Source organism: Pholcus phalangioides, unplaced genomic scaffold, assembly GCF_987345545.1.
Source record: "Pholcus phalangioides strain wild (caught in Gottingen) unplaced genomic scaffold, Ppha-v1.0 ptg000002l_1, whole genome shotgun sequence".
Taxonomy (NCBI): Eukaryota; Metazoa; Arthropoda; class Arachnida; order Araneae; family Pholcidae; genus Pholcus; species Pholcus phalangioides.
In genome coordinates this window covers 17,064,695-17,080,302 of record NW_028301595.1, presented here as the reverse complement: position 1 = coordinate 17,080,302, position 15,608 = coordinate 17,064,695, and the positions used below count along the sequence as shown (strand labels likewise).

The following is a 15,608-nucleotide window of genomic DNA, read 5'->3' as shown; positions in this document are numbered from 1 at the left end:
AATTTCATCAAGTGCCTGCAGAAAACCTATTCCATCGTCGCGGACCAGAGGTTGACAAACGCTGTACTAAACAAATTTGATGTGGCGTTTGAAAGGGGCGCCCCTCATTACACAGTTGATGTTTGAATAATCACGCGAGAGGCACCCACCGAGCACCATGTAGTGTATAAAATAATATGTGAAACGGGGGGGGGGTGTATCCTCAGGGCCGTCTCAAGACCATCATGAGCCCCCCGCCCACCCAAGTGATTTTTCTGAAGCCTTCCCGAAAATTTCAACGAGATCTCATTTTTGTGAGGCCCCTCTTCTCTTGAGGACCCCCGGGCCGTGCCAGGGTGGGCCCACGCGTTAAGACGGCGGATTTGGATACTTTTTCTAATTGGATGTATGCATCTAACATCAACGGTTCGCCATTAAAATGAAATGTGAGCTGTTAGCTATGCACCCTCTTGTGTATTTAATGATATTTTAACATTATACACCCCTTGGTATTTTAACATGTTCCGGTGAGCTCTCCGTTGAGCACCCTGCACGTGTATTCGGAAAATTACGTCAACTTACATTCGACGACCCATTTCTCGGCTTTTTTGACCCTCTTGAAGAACATGTTGGCTCCTCTGGATTTCTTGTTGCAGACATCCGAAAGGGAACCTGCTATCTTCCGGCACATCTCGACCTGCTCTTCGACTGTCGGATAGATGGCGTTCGGTTCTTCGTAGAAGCTTGAAGATGAGAACATCTTCTCTGGAAAAAATTAGAAACGAAAAGAAACATTTTACCTTAAAACTCATCTACATAGTATGAGCTGATGTCAAATAGGTCCAGCTGATCCTTGATGCATAACATCAGTACTTATCAATTACTACTCTATAACAAATGAACGCCAGGGTCTCTGCCACCGGACTTATCCAGTTGCCGAGATCTCTTCCAGCCCAGCTTCGTGGCAGAGTCTGGAACAAAGTGAGTGCACCTAACAGTCTGAGTGTGTAGCTAGTGTTGTGCATGATATTTCAGTGCTGCCATCTATACTTCAAATTGTGAGTGAAGTGTAATGATTGAATATTTGCAACGTTGTAGGCCTGTTGCTCTCTGTGGCGAGACTTTTTAACGGGGAGATCGGCTCGCACTCGCGCCTTGAAGTTGGGAACCGCAGAAAACCAACTTCAGCCGACCACTACTGTGGGGTTCGAACCCGGATCCTCGCATCGCGAGTCCGTCACTATAACCACTCGACCACCACAGCGGCACTACTCTATAACAGTGTTTCTTAACCTTTTTTTCACCCATGGCCCCATTTCCACCATTTTTTTTCTTGCGGGCTCCCCCCCCCCCCCCATGCAGGGTCGCAACTGGCAAGGCCGTCTAAAGAGCATCATGGGCTCCCGGGCCAAGTCATTTTTCTGAGACCCTACTTGGCAAATTCTCGAAAATTTCAATCAGATCTCATATCTGTGAGGCCCCCTCTTCTCTTGAGGCCCGGGTGAGCCCCATGCCTTAAGACGACACTGGTAACTAGATAAAATACAGGGTGATTATAATTAAAGTTCCCGTACTCTGATTAGATTTTCCCAAAAACTGTTTATCGGAATGCAGCCAAATTTTTAGTATATCTTAATGAGACCATGGGACAGAGATTTAGGAAACTAAAAAAAAAAGTTCAATTTTCGACCACCGGGTGAAAAGTGGCGCTTTTTTTTTTATTGAATTTCCTTTTTTTTCTATGGACCATATGGCTTATATACCAAGTTTCAATGGAATACGTCTACCAGAACGGTACAGTAGCATACTGACACTGCTGAGACCAACGTAGCGTATATATATTCTGGAGGACGTATTCCATTGAAACTTGGTATATAAGTCATATGGTCCATAGAAATAAGGGAAATTCATTAAAAATGCGCCGCTTTTTCACCTGGTGGTCGAAAAGTAATTTTTCTTTAAATTTTAATTTCGTAAATTTCTCTCCCATGGTCTCATTAAGATAACCTGAAAATTTGGCTGCATTTTCGGATGAGCAGTTTTTGAGGAAAACTAATCAGAGTACGGCAACTTTAATTATAATCACCCTGTACTTTGTCACACGAGACAAGCACAAATTTTGGCATCCCCGTGTAATGTAGAAAGAGCAGTTAAAGGATGAATTTGACGCCCTCCAGTCCAGCATCCGGTACAACAGACTCCCCCAGTTGAGACCCAGTGCCGTCTTAACGCATGGGCCAACCCGGGCACGGGCCCGGGGGGCCTCAGAAAAATGAGAAGTTGTTGAATTTTTCAAGAATTTGCTGGTTAGGGTCTCAGAAAAATCACTTGGCCCGGGCGTCCACGATGTTCTTAAGACGGCCCTGTTGAGGCCCTGTCCCTGCCATGACCAGGGTTCTTAATATCGTGGGGCAAGGCCATTTCTAAGTGTTTGCTTGATGTCTCGCCGCAGAAAGCAACAGGCCTACAACGGTATACTATTCAATCATTATACTTCATACATAGTTAGAAAAATTTATGGCAGATGGCAGCACTACACACAACAAACGTTACACAGAAACAAACCTCAACGAAAGGTTCAATACACGTACTCTCCAACATGTACCAATTCGTTAGAAGTTCCACAGAGGAATGCGGACGAGGTGCATGTCTGGTTTAGTGGTATTTACTTGATTTGAGAAAAAATTTTCAGACGGACAGATATTTTTCATGAATAGGATGGATTATCGTACTCTCGTGCTGGATGCCTGCTACTACTACTACCACTACTATAAACCACACATGCACCTCGCCACTTCTATTCCTCTATGGAACTTCTAATGAATGAGTGGATGTTGGAATGTGTGTGTATGTGTTGTGAACCTAACGGGGTTTGTTTATGTGCAACGCTTTTTTTTTATTATTATTACAGTGCTGCCATCCGCCATATCTTTTTCGAACTATTAGCGAAGTAAATATTTGTACCGTTGTATATATATATATATATATATATAGGTTCTGTAGCTAAACTTTTTAACCAGGACATCGGCTCGCATTCGCGTCTCGAAGTCGAGAACCACAGAAAAAGTGCTAGATACCTGTAATACCTGTAAGCATCCCTCTCGTGGAAGGGGGGGGGGGGCTCTATTGGAAATTTCACTAGGTTATAATAGTAGACGCTTTTTTTTTTTCAATTTCAATTTTTTATTCCAATTCAGTATATACTGTATATGTCATGAATTACATACTGTTACAATGTACAACATATTATTAGCCGACAAGAGGCTTAAGTAGTAGAAATGTCTCCGGAAAATTTTCTTTTCGACTGTGCGGTATAATAGAAATTTCAGTTGGTCGTCGTAATGGCACATTATTATTTGCTACACATAAATGAGTTATCCCGAATACACATAAATAGTACCGAATCATCTGCATATGTTATCATGGTCCCGAAAATGTTTAATTTGCCGAAATCATTTATAAAAATAATGAAAAGTAATGTGTGTAGAAATTTGATCCGTGAGGAGCTCCTCTGTTTGTTGTAGTATAATTACTTAATTGATTCTGTACTTTAACTCTATTAATATGAAATGATTCACATTATCGAATGCTTTGGAAATATCTAAAACAAATAGCAAAACAGCGTATCTATTCTTATCAATACTACTGTATATAAATTTTCAGAAGTTTAACAAAGCATTTACGGCTCCTCGGTTTCTTATGAAGCCATATTGGTTGTCCGCAAAAAAACATTTGTATATTGTAGCAATTTATAGAATCGGGATAAAATTTTTCCAATGATTCTGGAGAAAATAGGTAATATTGATATTGGACGGTAATTTGAGAGAGTGTTTTTCATGTCGCATTTATAAATAGGCGTGATAGGTGATAGATAGTTGTTTGTTTTAAAGATTCGGAAAAATTTGTTGTTTGATATGATGAATTTATAAATTTAATCAGGAAATCTATATTATTTTTGGCGAATTCTTTGAGTGCAAGAATAGAATTTCCATCGTAATCAGATTTAAATTTCTTATAGGAAATGACATCAAGGTATTTATGACTTCATTACTATCTACATCATACAATTCTTGAATAAATTGTTATATTCGCTATCGCTAGTGCGATCGGAATTATTATAGGTAATGTTTTCGAAATGTAGACTGAATTGATTCGCCATGATTTTTTTGATTTGTAATTTTATTCACAAACGACCATTTTTGCCGGTTTGTATTACATTCCAAAAATCGATTTTTGTAGTATTCATTTTTGGTATATTTATGATTTTTCATTTCAAAAAGAAAGAATTTCTCCAGAATTTGATAAACATTTTCATTTTCCTATTCAGTGATATTTGAAATTTCGATGTTCATGCGTCGTGAATATTGTTTCAGCTCTATTATATCCTGGCGTAAATATTAGCTAAATAGTGGTGTTTTATATACTCGGTCATGTGTGGATATATCTTTTGAGTCTTTATATAGTTTTTCTTTTCTCTTCATCAATATAAAAATTGCATTCGTCTCGTCCAGTTATTTTTGCATTTTTTTATTCTGGTGTGGAACATACTTGAAGCTATTTTGAATTGAGTTTAGAGCTATTGTAAGATATTTATATTGTACATCTAAATCAGTGCTATCTAACCATTTATACTTGTAATTTCATGAATAGGATGTCAGTTTATTTCTATCTAGTGGTGTTATAGCAGCATTTCCTAGAGATAGAAGGCCTCCGCAGTCTGCTTGTGACGTCAGCAAGTAGTCAATTATCCCCTCAGAATATTCAGGAAAAAAAAAATTCCCTGCACGTGCCAGCATCATCGTTGTGAGGAAAAGAAATGATCGGGCTCAGAATTGGCGATTTCTATGCCCCACATCCAATCACTATGCGGTATTTGTGAGCCAATCAGGAAGATTCTACGCCAAAAACAAGAAGAAACAAAATAGGATGCTGTGTTTCAAAATGTGACAAACTTGCTAGGCTGCCTGAATGACGTTTATGGCAAACACTGCAGAGGCCTTCTATCTCTAGGAGGTACTGATTATAGGCGGGACTTCGAGGGGTTTAGAGACAGAATCGCGTGATGGAAAGTTAATTATATATAATTATGCGAAAGGTAAATTGATAGTAAAGCAATTTCCAAATATTTTGAGTCCAAAAAAAGCCATTTGCCGCAGTTAAAAACGGTGGGTTAATTTCTATTTGCGTAAAATATAACGTTTTACATGTATAAACAGCTATGCCACCACCTCGGCAACAGAAAAACGAATCAAAGTCCTCAATTTGATATTGATAAATTTCGTTATTATATATCCAGATCTTTGATAACACTAATGCTGATGTTTGATTTATGCAGTGAGAAAACAAAGCTATTAAATTGTTAAAATTCGCGCGAATTACTCTGGATATTAACATGAAAAATATTATAACTGCACTTACAGTTTGTTTGCTGGGACGTTAAAAATTGTTCAAATCATTCAGGGTATTTATGGCACTACAAGTGGATTGAGAAGAGTCAATTATATGTCAGTCAGTTTGTCAAAGAATTTAGATCCTCTTCGGATGTTATTCGAAAAATCCTGGATGGTGTCATCAGCTCCCAAAAAGATCAAGGATTTAGTTCAGAGGCGTTGATATTTTTTGTGATCTTTATCTTTCAATTTCTTTAGTATGTTGTCATCACGGGTGATTTTGGATGTAAGCTGAACAATTATAGGCTTAGGTCTGTCTTTGTTGAAAGTGGTTACTCGATGAGCGGCTATTTTATTATCGACGATGATTTGTGCTTGCCAAGTCATCAATTTTCGCCAGGATTTGATGTATATTTTCATTTTCCGATTCGGGTATATAGTCGAATCCCGTTATAACGAACTCCAAGAGACCAAAGAAATCACTTCGTCAAAACGAAATTTCGTTATAAAGGAATTCTAGGTCTTTGCAATGTTCCTATGCAAACTTATCCAGAGGATTAGAAAAGGGTTCGTTAAAACGAGATTTTGGCTATAACGGTATTCGTTAAAAAAAGGGATTCGACAGTATTTCGACAGCTCTATCATATCCTGGCGTAAATATTTCAGTTCCTTTTTTTATTTTGGCATTTTCGTCTGTGAGAATATCGTTTTTTAGCAATTTGTTGATGTTTTGGGGAGAGATTCGATTTTCAGCTCACATATAGTATCATTGAAAGCAATAGCTTTTCGGAATTCCTCCATCTGACTCGAAATATACTCCTTGAGTTCTTTGTTCTGTTACGTAATCATCTTGAGAATTTCTTTGCGATGATAATCCACTTCGTCGTCTTAGGTTTTGTCTCGTTACACTTGTCTCTTGCACCATTTCCTATGCGGTGGTATCAGTCACAAGCACTTCACTTGATCGGCAGGTACCACAATGACTTCTGAACATGCCTTGCAATGCATAGCTTATAGACGATGATTATAATTTAATCGAATGACATGAATAATTTGCCTTAAACTTAGACCTCGAGAGAAGCAATAAATGAAATACAGTCAAATCCCGTTTTAACAAATACCGTTATAGCAAAAATCTCGTTTTAACGAATACCGTTATAGCAAAAATCTCGTTTTAACGAACACTTTTATAATCCCCCAGAAAAGTTTACATAGGAACAATGTGAAAAACCTGGAATTCCTTTACAAAGAAATTTCATTGTAACGAAGTGATTTCTAGTCTCGTGGAGTTCGTTATAACGAGATTCGACTGTACTAGACAACAATCCGTGAGAAAAAAAATGTGAACGTTTACGCGGAGCGGAAGATGAACACGTCCTCACTAGCACATGCTTGTTGCCAAAAAAAAATTCTCGCCATATTTTACTTAGATGCTTCATATCTGTTTCCCCCCCCCCCTCTGTGATCCCTTAATAACTTCCAATGGCGCCAGCATAAGATTTTGAGTGCCAAGGTCATCAAGGTCCACGGGTTCGAGTCCAGGCATAGAACATTAGAAGCAAGTTCTTTACCTACCGAGCCTAGGGCGACCACCGATGGATGGATGGATGGAGCCTGCATTTCCCACCCAACTCCACTGGTTGGAAATCGCCGTATGGTGATATATGATCAGAGTTGGTGTAGTAGTAGCATAAAATTTTGAAATGCAGTCGAATCCCGTTATAACGAACTCCAGGAGACTGGAGAAATCACTTCGTTATAGCGAAATTTCGTTATAAAGGAATTCCAGGTATTTTCATTGTTCCTATGTAAACTTACCTGGGGGGATTAAAAAAATTTTCGTCAAAACGAGATTTTCGCTATAATGGTATTCGTTAAAACGGAATTCGACAGTAATACTGCATTAAGAATTTTTTTTTTTAAATTCTGAATTTCCACTATCACTGAGATAATTTTTCTTCAATTCTGAGATAATTTTCCCTTAATTCTGAGATAATGTTTTCTTAATTTGATATAATTTTTTCTTAATTTCGATATAATTTTTTCTTAATTTCGATATAATTTTTATTTGATTCTGAGATAATTATTCCTTAATTCTGAGATAATTATTCCTCAATTCTGAGATAATTATTCCTTAATTCTGAGAGATAATTATTCCTTAATTCTGAGAGATAATTATTCCTTAATTCTGAGAGATAATCTTTCCTTAATTCTGAGAGATAATCTTTTCTTAATTCTGAGATAATTATTCCTTAATTCTGAGATAATTATTCCTTAATTCTGAGATAATTTTTTACTAATTCTGAGGTAATTTTTTACTAATTCTGAGGTAATTTTTTACTAATTCTGAGGTAATTTTTTACTAATTCTGAGATAATTATTCCTTAATTCTGAGATAATTATTCCTTAATTCTGAGATAATTATTCCTTAATTCTGAGATAATCATTCCTTAATTCTGAGATAATTATTCCTTAATTCTGAGATAATTATTCCTTAATTCTGAGATAATATTTTCTTAATTCTGAGAGATAATCTTTTCTTAATTCTGAGATAATTTTTTGTTAATTTCAATACAATTTTTCCTTTATTTCGATACAATTTTTCCTTAATGCTGATATAATTTTCCTTAATGCTGATATAATTTTCCTTAATTCTGAGATAATTTTTTACTAATTCTGCGATAATTTTTAATTTAATATGAATTTTCACTAATTCTGGAATTACAATACTCCATTATCCTTTCGATTTTGGGTTTTGTTCAGCTCTGTGAGAAAGCCCCGGAAAATTACAGGGCACATCGCTTTAGGGGGGTTAATTCTGAAATCACGCTCTCCCACCATTCATTCTGAAAGTACTATTTCCTTATTCTGTTGCGAATTTTCACAAATTATTCAATTTTATTATTCTGAAATAATTTCTATCATTCATGTTGAATTTTAATATTTCTTCAAATGTGCGCATATTTTTTTTTGTAGGTTATATACAAGGTGAATCCATAATTCCCTTTGCCACAAATTACTGGCGAGTCGTTGATCCTAGAGGCATACTTCCAATTAGGAAGTTGTTGCCCTGTGTCTCCTGAGGCCAAAATAAAAGAAAGTCTCGTTTTCTAGTGCAATATTCGCTGAGATATTTAAATTCAAATACCGGAGAAAAGGTGAAGGGGAAATAAAAAACCGGCATAAATAAAGGCAAACGTTGTCCGTTAGTTCATGCTGTTCTTTCCCAAAGTTTCTCCGATTTTTGAATTCAAAAATATCTCAGTGGATATTACATCTATAAACGCTGAATTAATTTGTTTTGTTGAACTTTCCAGTTGCGTTTTGAGGACAGGGTGCCCGCATGAAAAGTTATTTTCTTTTATGTTAATAACTATACAGCCCCTTGCAATATGAATGACGTATCTGACCGTTATTTAGATACTTTTTTTATCGGAAGTATGCGTCTAGGATCGACGGTCCACCAGTAATTTGCCGCAAGGGGAATTATGGAATCACCCTATATATACGTATATACTTTTTGTGCATTTCGTAATTATGCATATAAACCTTTTTGGATGCAGACTTTTGTCTCCAGTGGTGTTTATGGTTTATGAAATCGGGACCTCCAAAATCGTTAAGATGGCCCCAGACGTGATTCAAAACGGCATCTATTTGGCATAGCTCCCGCATCCTGGAGCAGGTTCCCCTACTTTACCGCATACCGAGGGCGATATCCAACCAGTGGAGCTGGGTGGGAAATGAAGGCTCTATCCGTGGTCTCCCCAGGTTCGGTAGGCAAAGAATACTTGCTTCTGACGTGCTATGCCCGGATTCGAACCTTGATGGTAACCTTCGTAGTGCAAGACGAGCATCTTACCGCTGCGCCACTCGGGCAGCAGTGAGGGCCCTAGGCTGGAATCTTTAGCGGGCCCCCGGTCAATCTTTTCACGGGCGCTGTAGTTAATTTACAGCGTGAAAAAGCAAAAAAAAAAAAAAAATGACGAGAATTGCCCCGTGCCCCGGGCTAGAGCCCTGTCAGCCCCCCCCCCTTGCCCTCGTAGGGACCATGTTATTTAGTGTGCAAGCCATTCATACACCAGAAATAAAGAGTAATCAGATTCGTAGATTGTAAACTCCTTTTGTAAGAAAGAAAAGGTAATACTAGAAAAGTATAGTTAATTTTTAAGGGGAAAGAGTGCAGGAAAAGAACGTGCGAGAATGGAGTTGAGCTTTTTTTCCTTCTTCTTTCTCTTGAACGATGATGGCTTAAAGAGAGCTTGAAGTGGATTCTTGAGAGTGTTTATGGCTTTTCAGCAATTTCCTCGAAAGGGATAGAGCAAGGTCATTGCAAAGAATAGAGAACTGATAAGTTCTGTCGAACAACAGAAAAATTCGTTTTCTAAAAGAACAGTAATATCCATTCTGCATAGATATGATGTCTCGGTCGTTCAATCCGGGGGGGGGGGGGGTTTCTTAATCCTCTATCCGGTTCATCTTTGAATGTGCAGGTTGTCCCATAAATTCGTAAACTGCTCAAAAATTCATAGAAATCGAAGGAATTGGAAAATTCCAATGCGATTTGCGAAAAGCTATTTTCACGAGGGGGGGAAATACAGTGGAATCCCGTTTTAACGAATACCGTTATAGCGAAAATCTCGTTTTAACGAACACTTTTCTAATCTCCCAATTAAGTTTACATGGGAACAATGCTAGGTAACCTGGAATTCCTTTATAACGAAATTTCGTTTTAACGAAGTGATTCCTCCGGTCTCTTGGCATTCGTTATAACGGGATTCGACTGTACTTTTCTTGCTACGGAAAAAAAAAATTAGTTTAATTAATTAAAGAGGATGCTGCACGGAAGCAAATCACTGTAAATATGGAAATCAGAGTTCTATAAAATGCAGGGTTCAGGAATTCTGAATTTCACTACTACTAAACGACACATACACGTTACCCGCATTCCTCTGCGGAACTTTCAACGGATTGGTATGTGCGCGTACGTGTTGTGCAGTTTGTTTCTGTCTAATGTTTTTTTATGTGTAATGTGCCGCCATCTGCCTGTTACTACGTTACCGCACATCCACTCCAGTCACGTTTCGCCATACGCCAATTTCCAACTAGTGGAGATGGGTGGGGAAACGAAGGCGCCATCTATCGGTGGTCGCCGCAGGTTGGGTAAGTAAAGAACTCGCTTCTGATGTTCTTAGGCTGAATTCGAACCCATTAAACCCTGGCAGTAACTTTCACAGTGGAAGATGAGCATCTTACCACTGCGCCACTCGGACGCTAACTGCACTCTTACTGGCGCTGGCACGAGGTTTTTATTGCGATGCTGAAAATTGGTGAAAAAGTACTATTGGTGAAGTTGTTTTACCTGTCACGAATAGTGGGCTGATGCTTCACGAACGTTTCAGATTGACTGTTAGAGATTACAGAAAGATTCATATCCAATCAGGCCATGATAAGGTGCATGTACAGCCTCTACCAACAAAAACTTGAACTAATTTTGTTTTTCTGTACCAAAAAATAAATCCCCTCTTCTTGAGAATCACTTTTTCGCAAATCGCATTCAAATGTACCAATTCCTTCAATTCTCATGCATTTTTAAACTATTCGCGAATTTATGGGACACCCTGTATGTAGTAAAAAAGAAAATCCATTATGTGTCAACACATTTCCTCAATTTTTGTTGTAAATTCTGAGAGTTGTTGGAATTTTACGTGTTCAGGGATTTATAAAATTGCACTAAATTGAGGGAATCGGAAATAACACATTGAAGATTAACAAGATTTTATCGGTTTATGGATAACAGTAAAATAAAAGCATATTTGTTTTAAACATTATTTTGAAAAAAGTCTTTGTTACACATTTGCTCCTCAAAATACTAAATCTATTTCACGAAGTTAACCATACGAATAGTAACATGTGAACTCCGATTGCAACATTTTTTTCATTTGCAAGAGACACACACTCAGAGCCGCCATTAGGGGCGGCCGAACCGCGTTTTGAGTGGCCTTGCAATTACGTTAATAACAATAACTTAAGGTTACTGTTTGTGGTGTGATGAAAATTCATAACAAATTAAAAAAAAAAAAATCCTGAATTGATGAAAATTCAGAATTTACATCGATTCTGGAATTACTTCATAAATTGTGAATTTTAATCAGTTATGGAATTACGTCATTAATTGTGGAATTTTTTTTAATTAATTGGGGAATTTTTTTATTAATTGCGGAATTATTTCTAAATTAATTGTAAAATTATTTCTAAATTAATTGTAAAATTATTTCTAAATTAATTGTAAAATTATTTCTAAATTAATTGTGAAATTATTTCTAAATTAATTGTAAAATTATTTCTTTCATTAATTGTGAAATTATTTCTAAATTAATTGTAAAATTATTTCTAAATTAATTGCAAAATTATTTCCAAATTAATTGTGAAATTATTTCTAAATTAATTGTAAAATTATTTCTAAATTAATTGTAAAATTATTTCTTTCATTAATTGTGCAATTATTTCTAAATTAATTGTAAAATTATTTCTAAATTAATTGTAAAATTATTTCTTTCATTAATTGTAAAATTATTTCTTTCATTAATTGTGAAATTATTTCTAAATTAATTGTAAAATTATTTCTAAATTGATTGTAAAATTATTTCTAAATTAATTGTAAAATTATTTCTTTCATTAATTGTGAAATTATTTCTAAATTAATTGTAAAATTATTTCTAAATTAATTGTAAAATTATTTCTTTCATTAATTGTAAAATTATTTCTTTCATTAATTGTAAAATTATTTCTTTCATTAATTGTAAAATTATTTCTTTCATTAATTGTAAAATTATTTCATTCATTAATTGTAAAATTATTTCTTTCATTAATTGTAAAATTATTTCATTCATTAATTGTAAAATTATTTCTAAATTAATTGTAAAATTATTTCTTTCATTAATTGTAAAATTATTTCATTCATTAATTGTAAAATTATTTCTAAATTAATTGTAAAATTATTTCTTTCATTAATTGTGTAATTATTTCTAAATTAATTGTAAAATTATTTCTAAATTAATTGTAAAATTATTTCTTTCATTAATTGTGAAATTATTTCTAAATTAATTGTAAAATTATTTCTTTCATTAATTGTGAAATTATTTCTAAATTAATTGTAAAATTATTTCTAAATTAATTGTAAAATTATTTCTAAATTAATTGTGAAATTATTTCTAAATTAATTGTAAAATTATTTCTTTCATTAATTGTAAAATTATTTCTAAATTAATTGTAAAATTATTTCTTTCATTAATTGTGAAATTATTTCTAAATTAATTGTAAAATTATTTCTAAATTAATTGTAAAATTATTTCTAAATTAATTGTGAAATTATTTCTAAATTAATTGTAAAATTATTTCTAAATTAATTGTGAAATTATTTCTAAATTAATTGTAAAATTATTTCTTTCATTAATTGTGAAATTATTTCTAAATTAATTGTAAAATTATTTCTAAATTAATTGTAAAATTATTTCTAAATTAATTGTCAAATTATTTCTTTCATTAATTGTGAAATTATTTCTAAATTAATTGTAAAATTATTTCTAAATTAATTGTAAAATTATTTCTTTCATTAATTGTGAAATTATTTCTAAATTAATTGTAAAATTATTTCTAAATTAATTGTGAAATTATTTCTAAATTAATTGTAAAATTATTTCTAAATTAATTGTGAAATTATTTCTAAATTAATTGTAAAATTATTTCTTTCATTAATTGTGAAATTATTTCTAAATTAATTGTAAAATTATTTCTAAATTAATTGTAAAATTATTTCTTTCATTAATTGTGAAATTATTTCTAAATTAATTGTAAAATTATTTCTTTCATTAATTGTAAAATTATTTCTTTCATTAATTGTAAAATTATTTCTTTCATTAATTGTAAAATTATTTCTTTCATTAATTGTAAAATTATTTCATTCATTAATTGTAAAATTATTTCTAAATTAATTGTAAAATTATTTCTTTCATTAATTGTAAAATTATTTCTAAATTAATTGTAAAATTATTTCTAAATTAATTGTAAAATTATTTCTTTCATTAATTGTAAAATTATTTCTTTCATTAATTGTAAAATTATTTCTTTCGTTAATTGTAAAATTATTTCTTTCATTAATTGTAAAATTATTTCTTTCATTAATTGTAAAATTATTTCTAAATTAATTGTAAAATTATTTCTAAATTAATTGTAAAATTATTTCTAAATTAATTGTAAAATTATTTCTTTCATTAATTGTAAAATTATTTCTTTCATTAATTGTAAAATTATTTATTTCATTAATTGCAAAATTATTTCTAAATTAATTGTAAAATTATTTCTAAATTAATTGTGGAATTACAAATTCTGAATTTTCATTCATTCTGCAAATCTAAATTTTCATCAATTCAGGAATTATTTCTTTCATTTATTGCGAATTTTCATCAATTCTGGAATTATTCTTACATTTAATCAGAACTTTCACGGGTGCTAGAATTATCTGTGTCAAATATTTTTCTTTATTTTCGATCAATCGATTCCGAATCTTCATTAGTTCTCAGGCAATTTCTTTCATAAGGTCATAATTTTGTTGGTTTTTTCGAATTACTTCTTTCTTCAATTTAAAATATTCTTCAATTCGAAATTTTTATTATTTCTTTTTGGTTTTTAATTTACATTTAATTGTGTCTATATCTTGTGTATGAATTTTTTCAGCGTTCCTGTATAATTTGTAATGTATGAATTTTTGAATGATGCCGATGGCCCACTCCCACGGATTATACATATTACATGTCTTAAGAAATTGACTTTTTGGAATTTGAACAGTTTTGATGCATACATAATCTTTACAATCCTTGCACAGTGTTAATAAGGATATATAGAATCCCGTTATAAAGAAACTCCAGAAGACCGAAGTTAATCACTTCGTTATAGCGAAATTTCGTTATACAGGAATTCCAGGTACTTGCATTGTTCCTATGTAAACTTATCTGGGGGCATTAGAAAAATGTTCCTTAAAACAAGATTTTTTCGCTATAACGGTATTCGTCAAAACGGGATTCGACTGTATTAGATAATTTTTGCAGACCTACTGGAAGGACACCCTGGTCCTTTGGGGGGTCACAAAGTTCGTAATTCATGTATTACTTGTGTGTCTGTCCTTTTGCACAAGTTTGTACCTATTGTCATGTTTTGGTTGTTAATTGTTGAATACAGAAAAAGAAATTGTATATATATATATATATATATATATACTCTTAACCCTTTATATCCGACAATGTGAAATTAGAATAGAAAGAAAATTAGAATAAATTAAAAGAATAAACGTAATGATAATAATAAATAGTTATCATGTAAATTATTTGGTAGGTCAATTTTGATTCTAATTAAAGACAAAATACAACAATGTTTCTGAAACAATCAGTTGGCTCAAAACACAAATTATCTAACCTGGTACTTCAAAGTACCGTCAGGATAATAAAGGATTAATCAACCATTTCAGCTAATTAAAATATCAACTCTAATTAAATGAACGTTTTTGTGCGGGTGAACTGTATACAGTCGAATACCGTTATAGCGGAAATCTTGTTTTAACGAACACTTTTCTAATCTCCCAGATAAGTTTACATAGGAACAATGCAAATACCTGGAATTCCTTTATAACGAAATTTCGCTGTAATGAAGTGATTTCCTCCAGTCTCCTGGAGTTCGTTATAACGGGATTCGACTGTATATATTGATAGGGTTAACCTTTTGACCGTTGACCCATTGTGTCAATTAGATAAGGATCCTCGACCGTTTTAAAGAATTAATATTCAGTGAACAAGTTAACGTTATCCTCACGGACCCTCTGATATCACTCCAAGAATTCCCGTGAAACCCTGGGTTAGGAATCCCGGCATTGATCGCGTACTAAATGCTCATTACACGTATAAAAGGCTTACTTACTTCTCCTTGGGAATTCATTTGTACAAAGGTCGTCGATCATGCTGCTTGGAGTTTCTGGACTGCTCTGGCGAGGTTCGGTTAGTAGCACACTCGGATCATCTGACGTCGGGACAACCATTTTTTCTGGATCGGCCGTACACTGTAACACAATCAATATAAACAGGCATTAATGGATAGAAAAGTGGCATTGGGATTTCATTTTTGAATACGCACAAAAAGTTTTTCCTGACGATATGTATGTACGAGGATATTATACACACAAATACAAATGCC

General features: G+C 33.5%; 1 protein-coding gene across 1 annotated transcript in view; it reads right to left on the bottom strand.

Moving 5' to 3' along the window:
* Positions 1-15,608, bottom strand: part of LOC149089584 (uncharacterized) — a 53,663-nt gene that overhangs the window by 9,835 nt on the left and 28,220 nt on the right. Inside the window, exons 2-3 of the mRNA XM_089239197.1 lie at positions 15,336-15,474; positions 562-744 (exon numbers count right to left, since the gene is read on the bottom strand). Of these exons, the coding sequence (XP_089095323.1) occupies positions 562-744; positions 15,336-15,453 (301 nt within the window). The 5' untranslated portion in view covers positions 15,454-15,474. The remainder of the gene's footprint in view (positions 1-561; positions 745-15,335; positions 15,475-15,608) is intronic.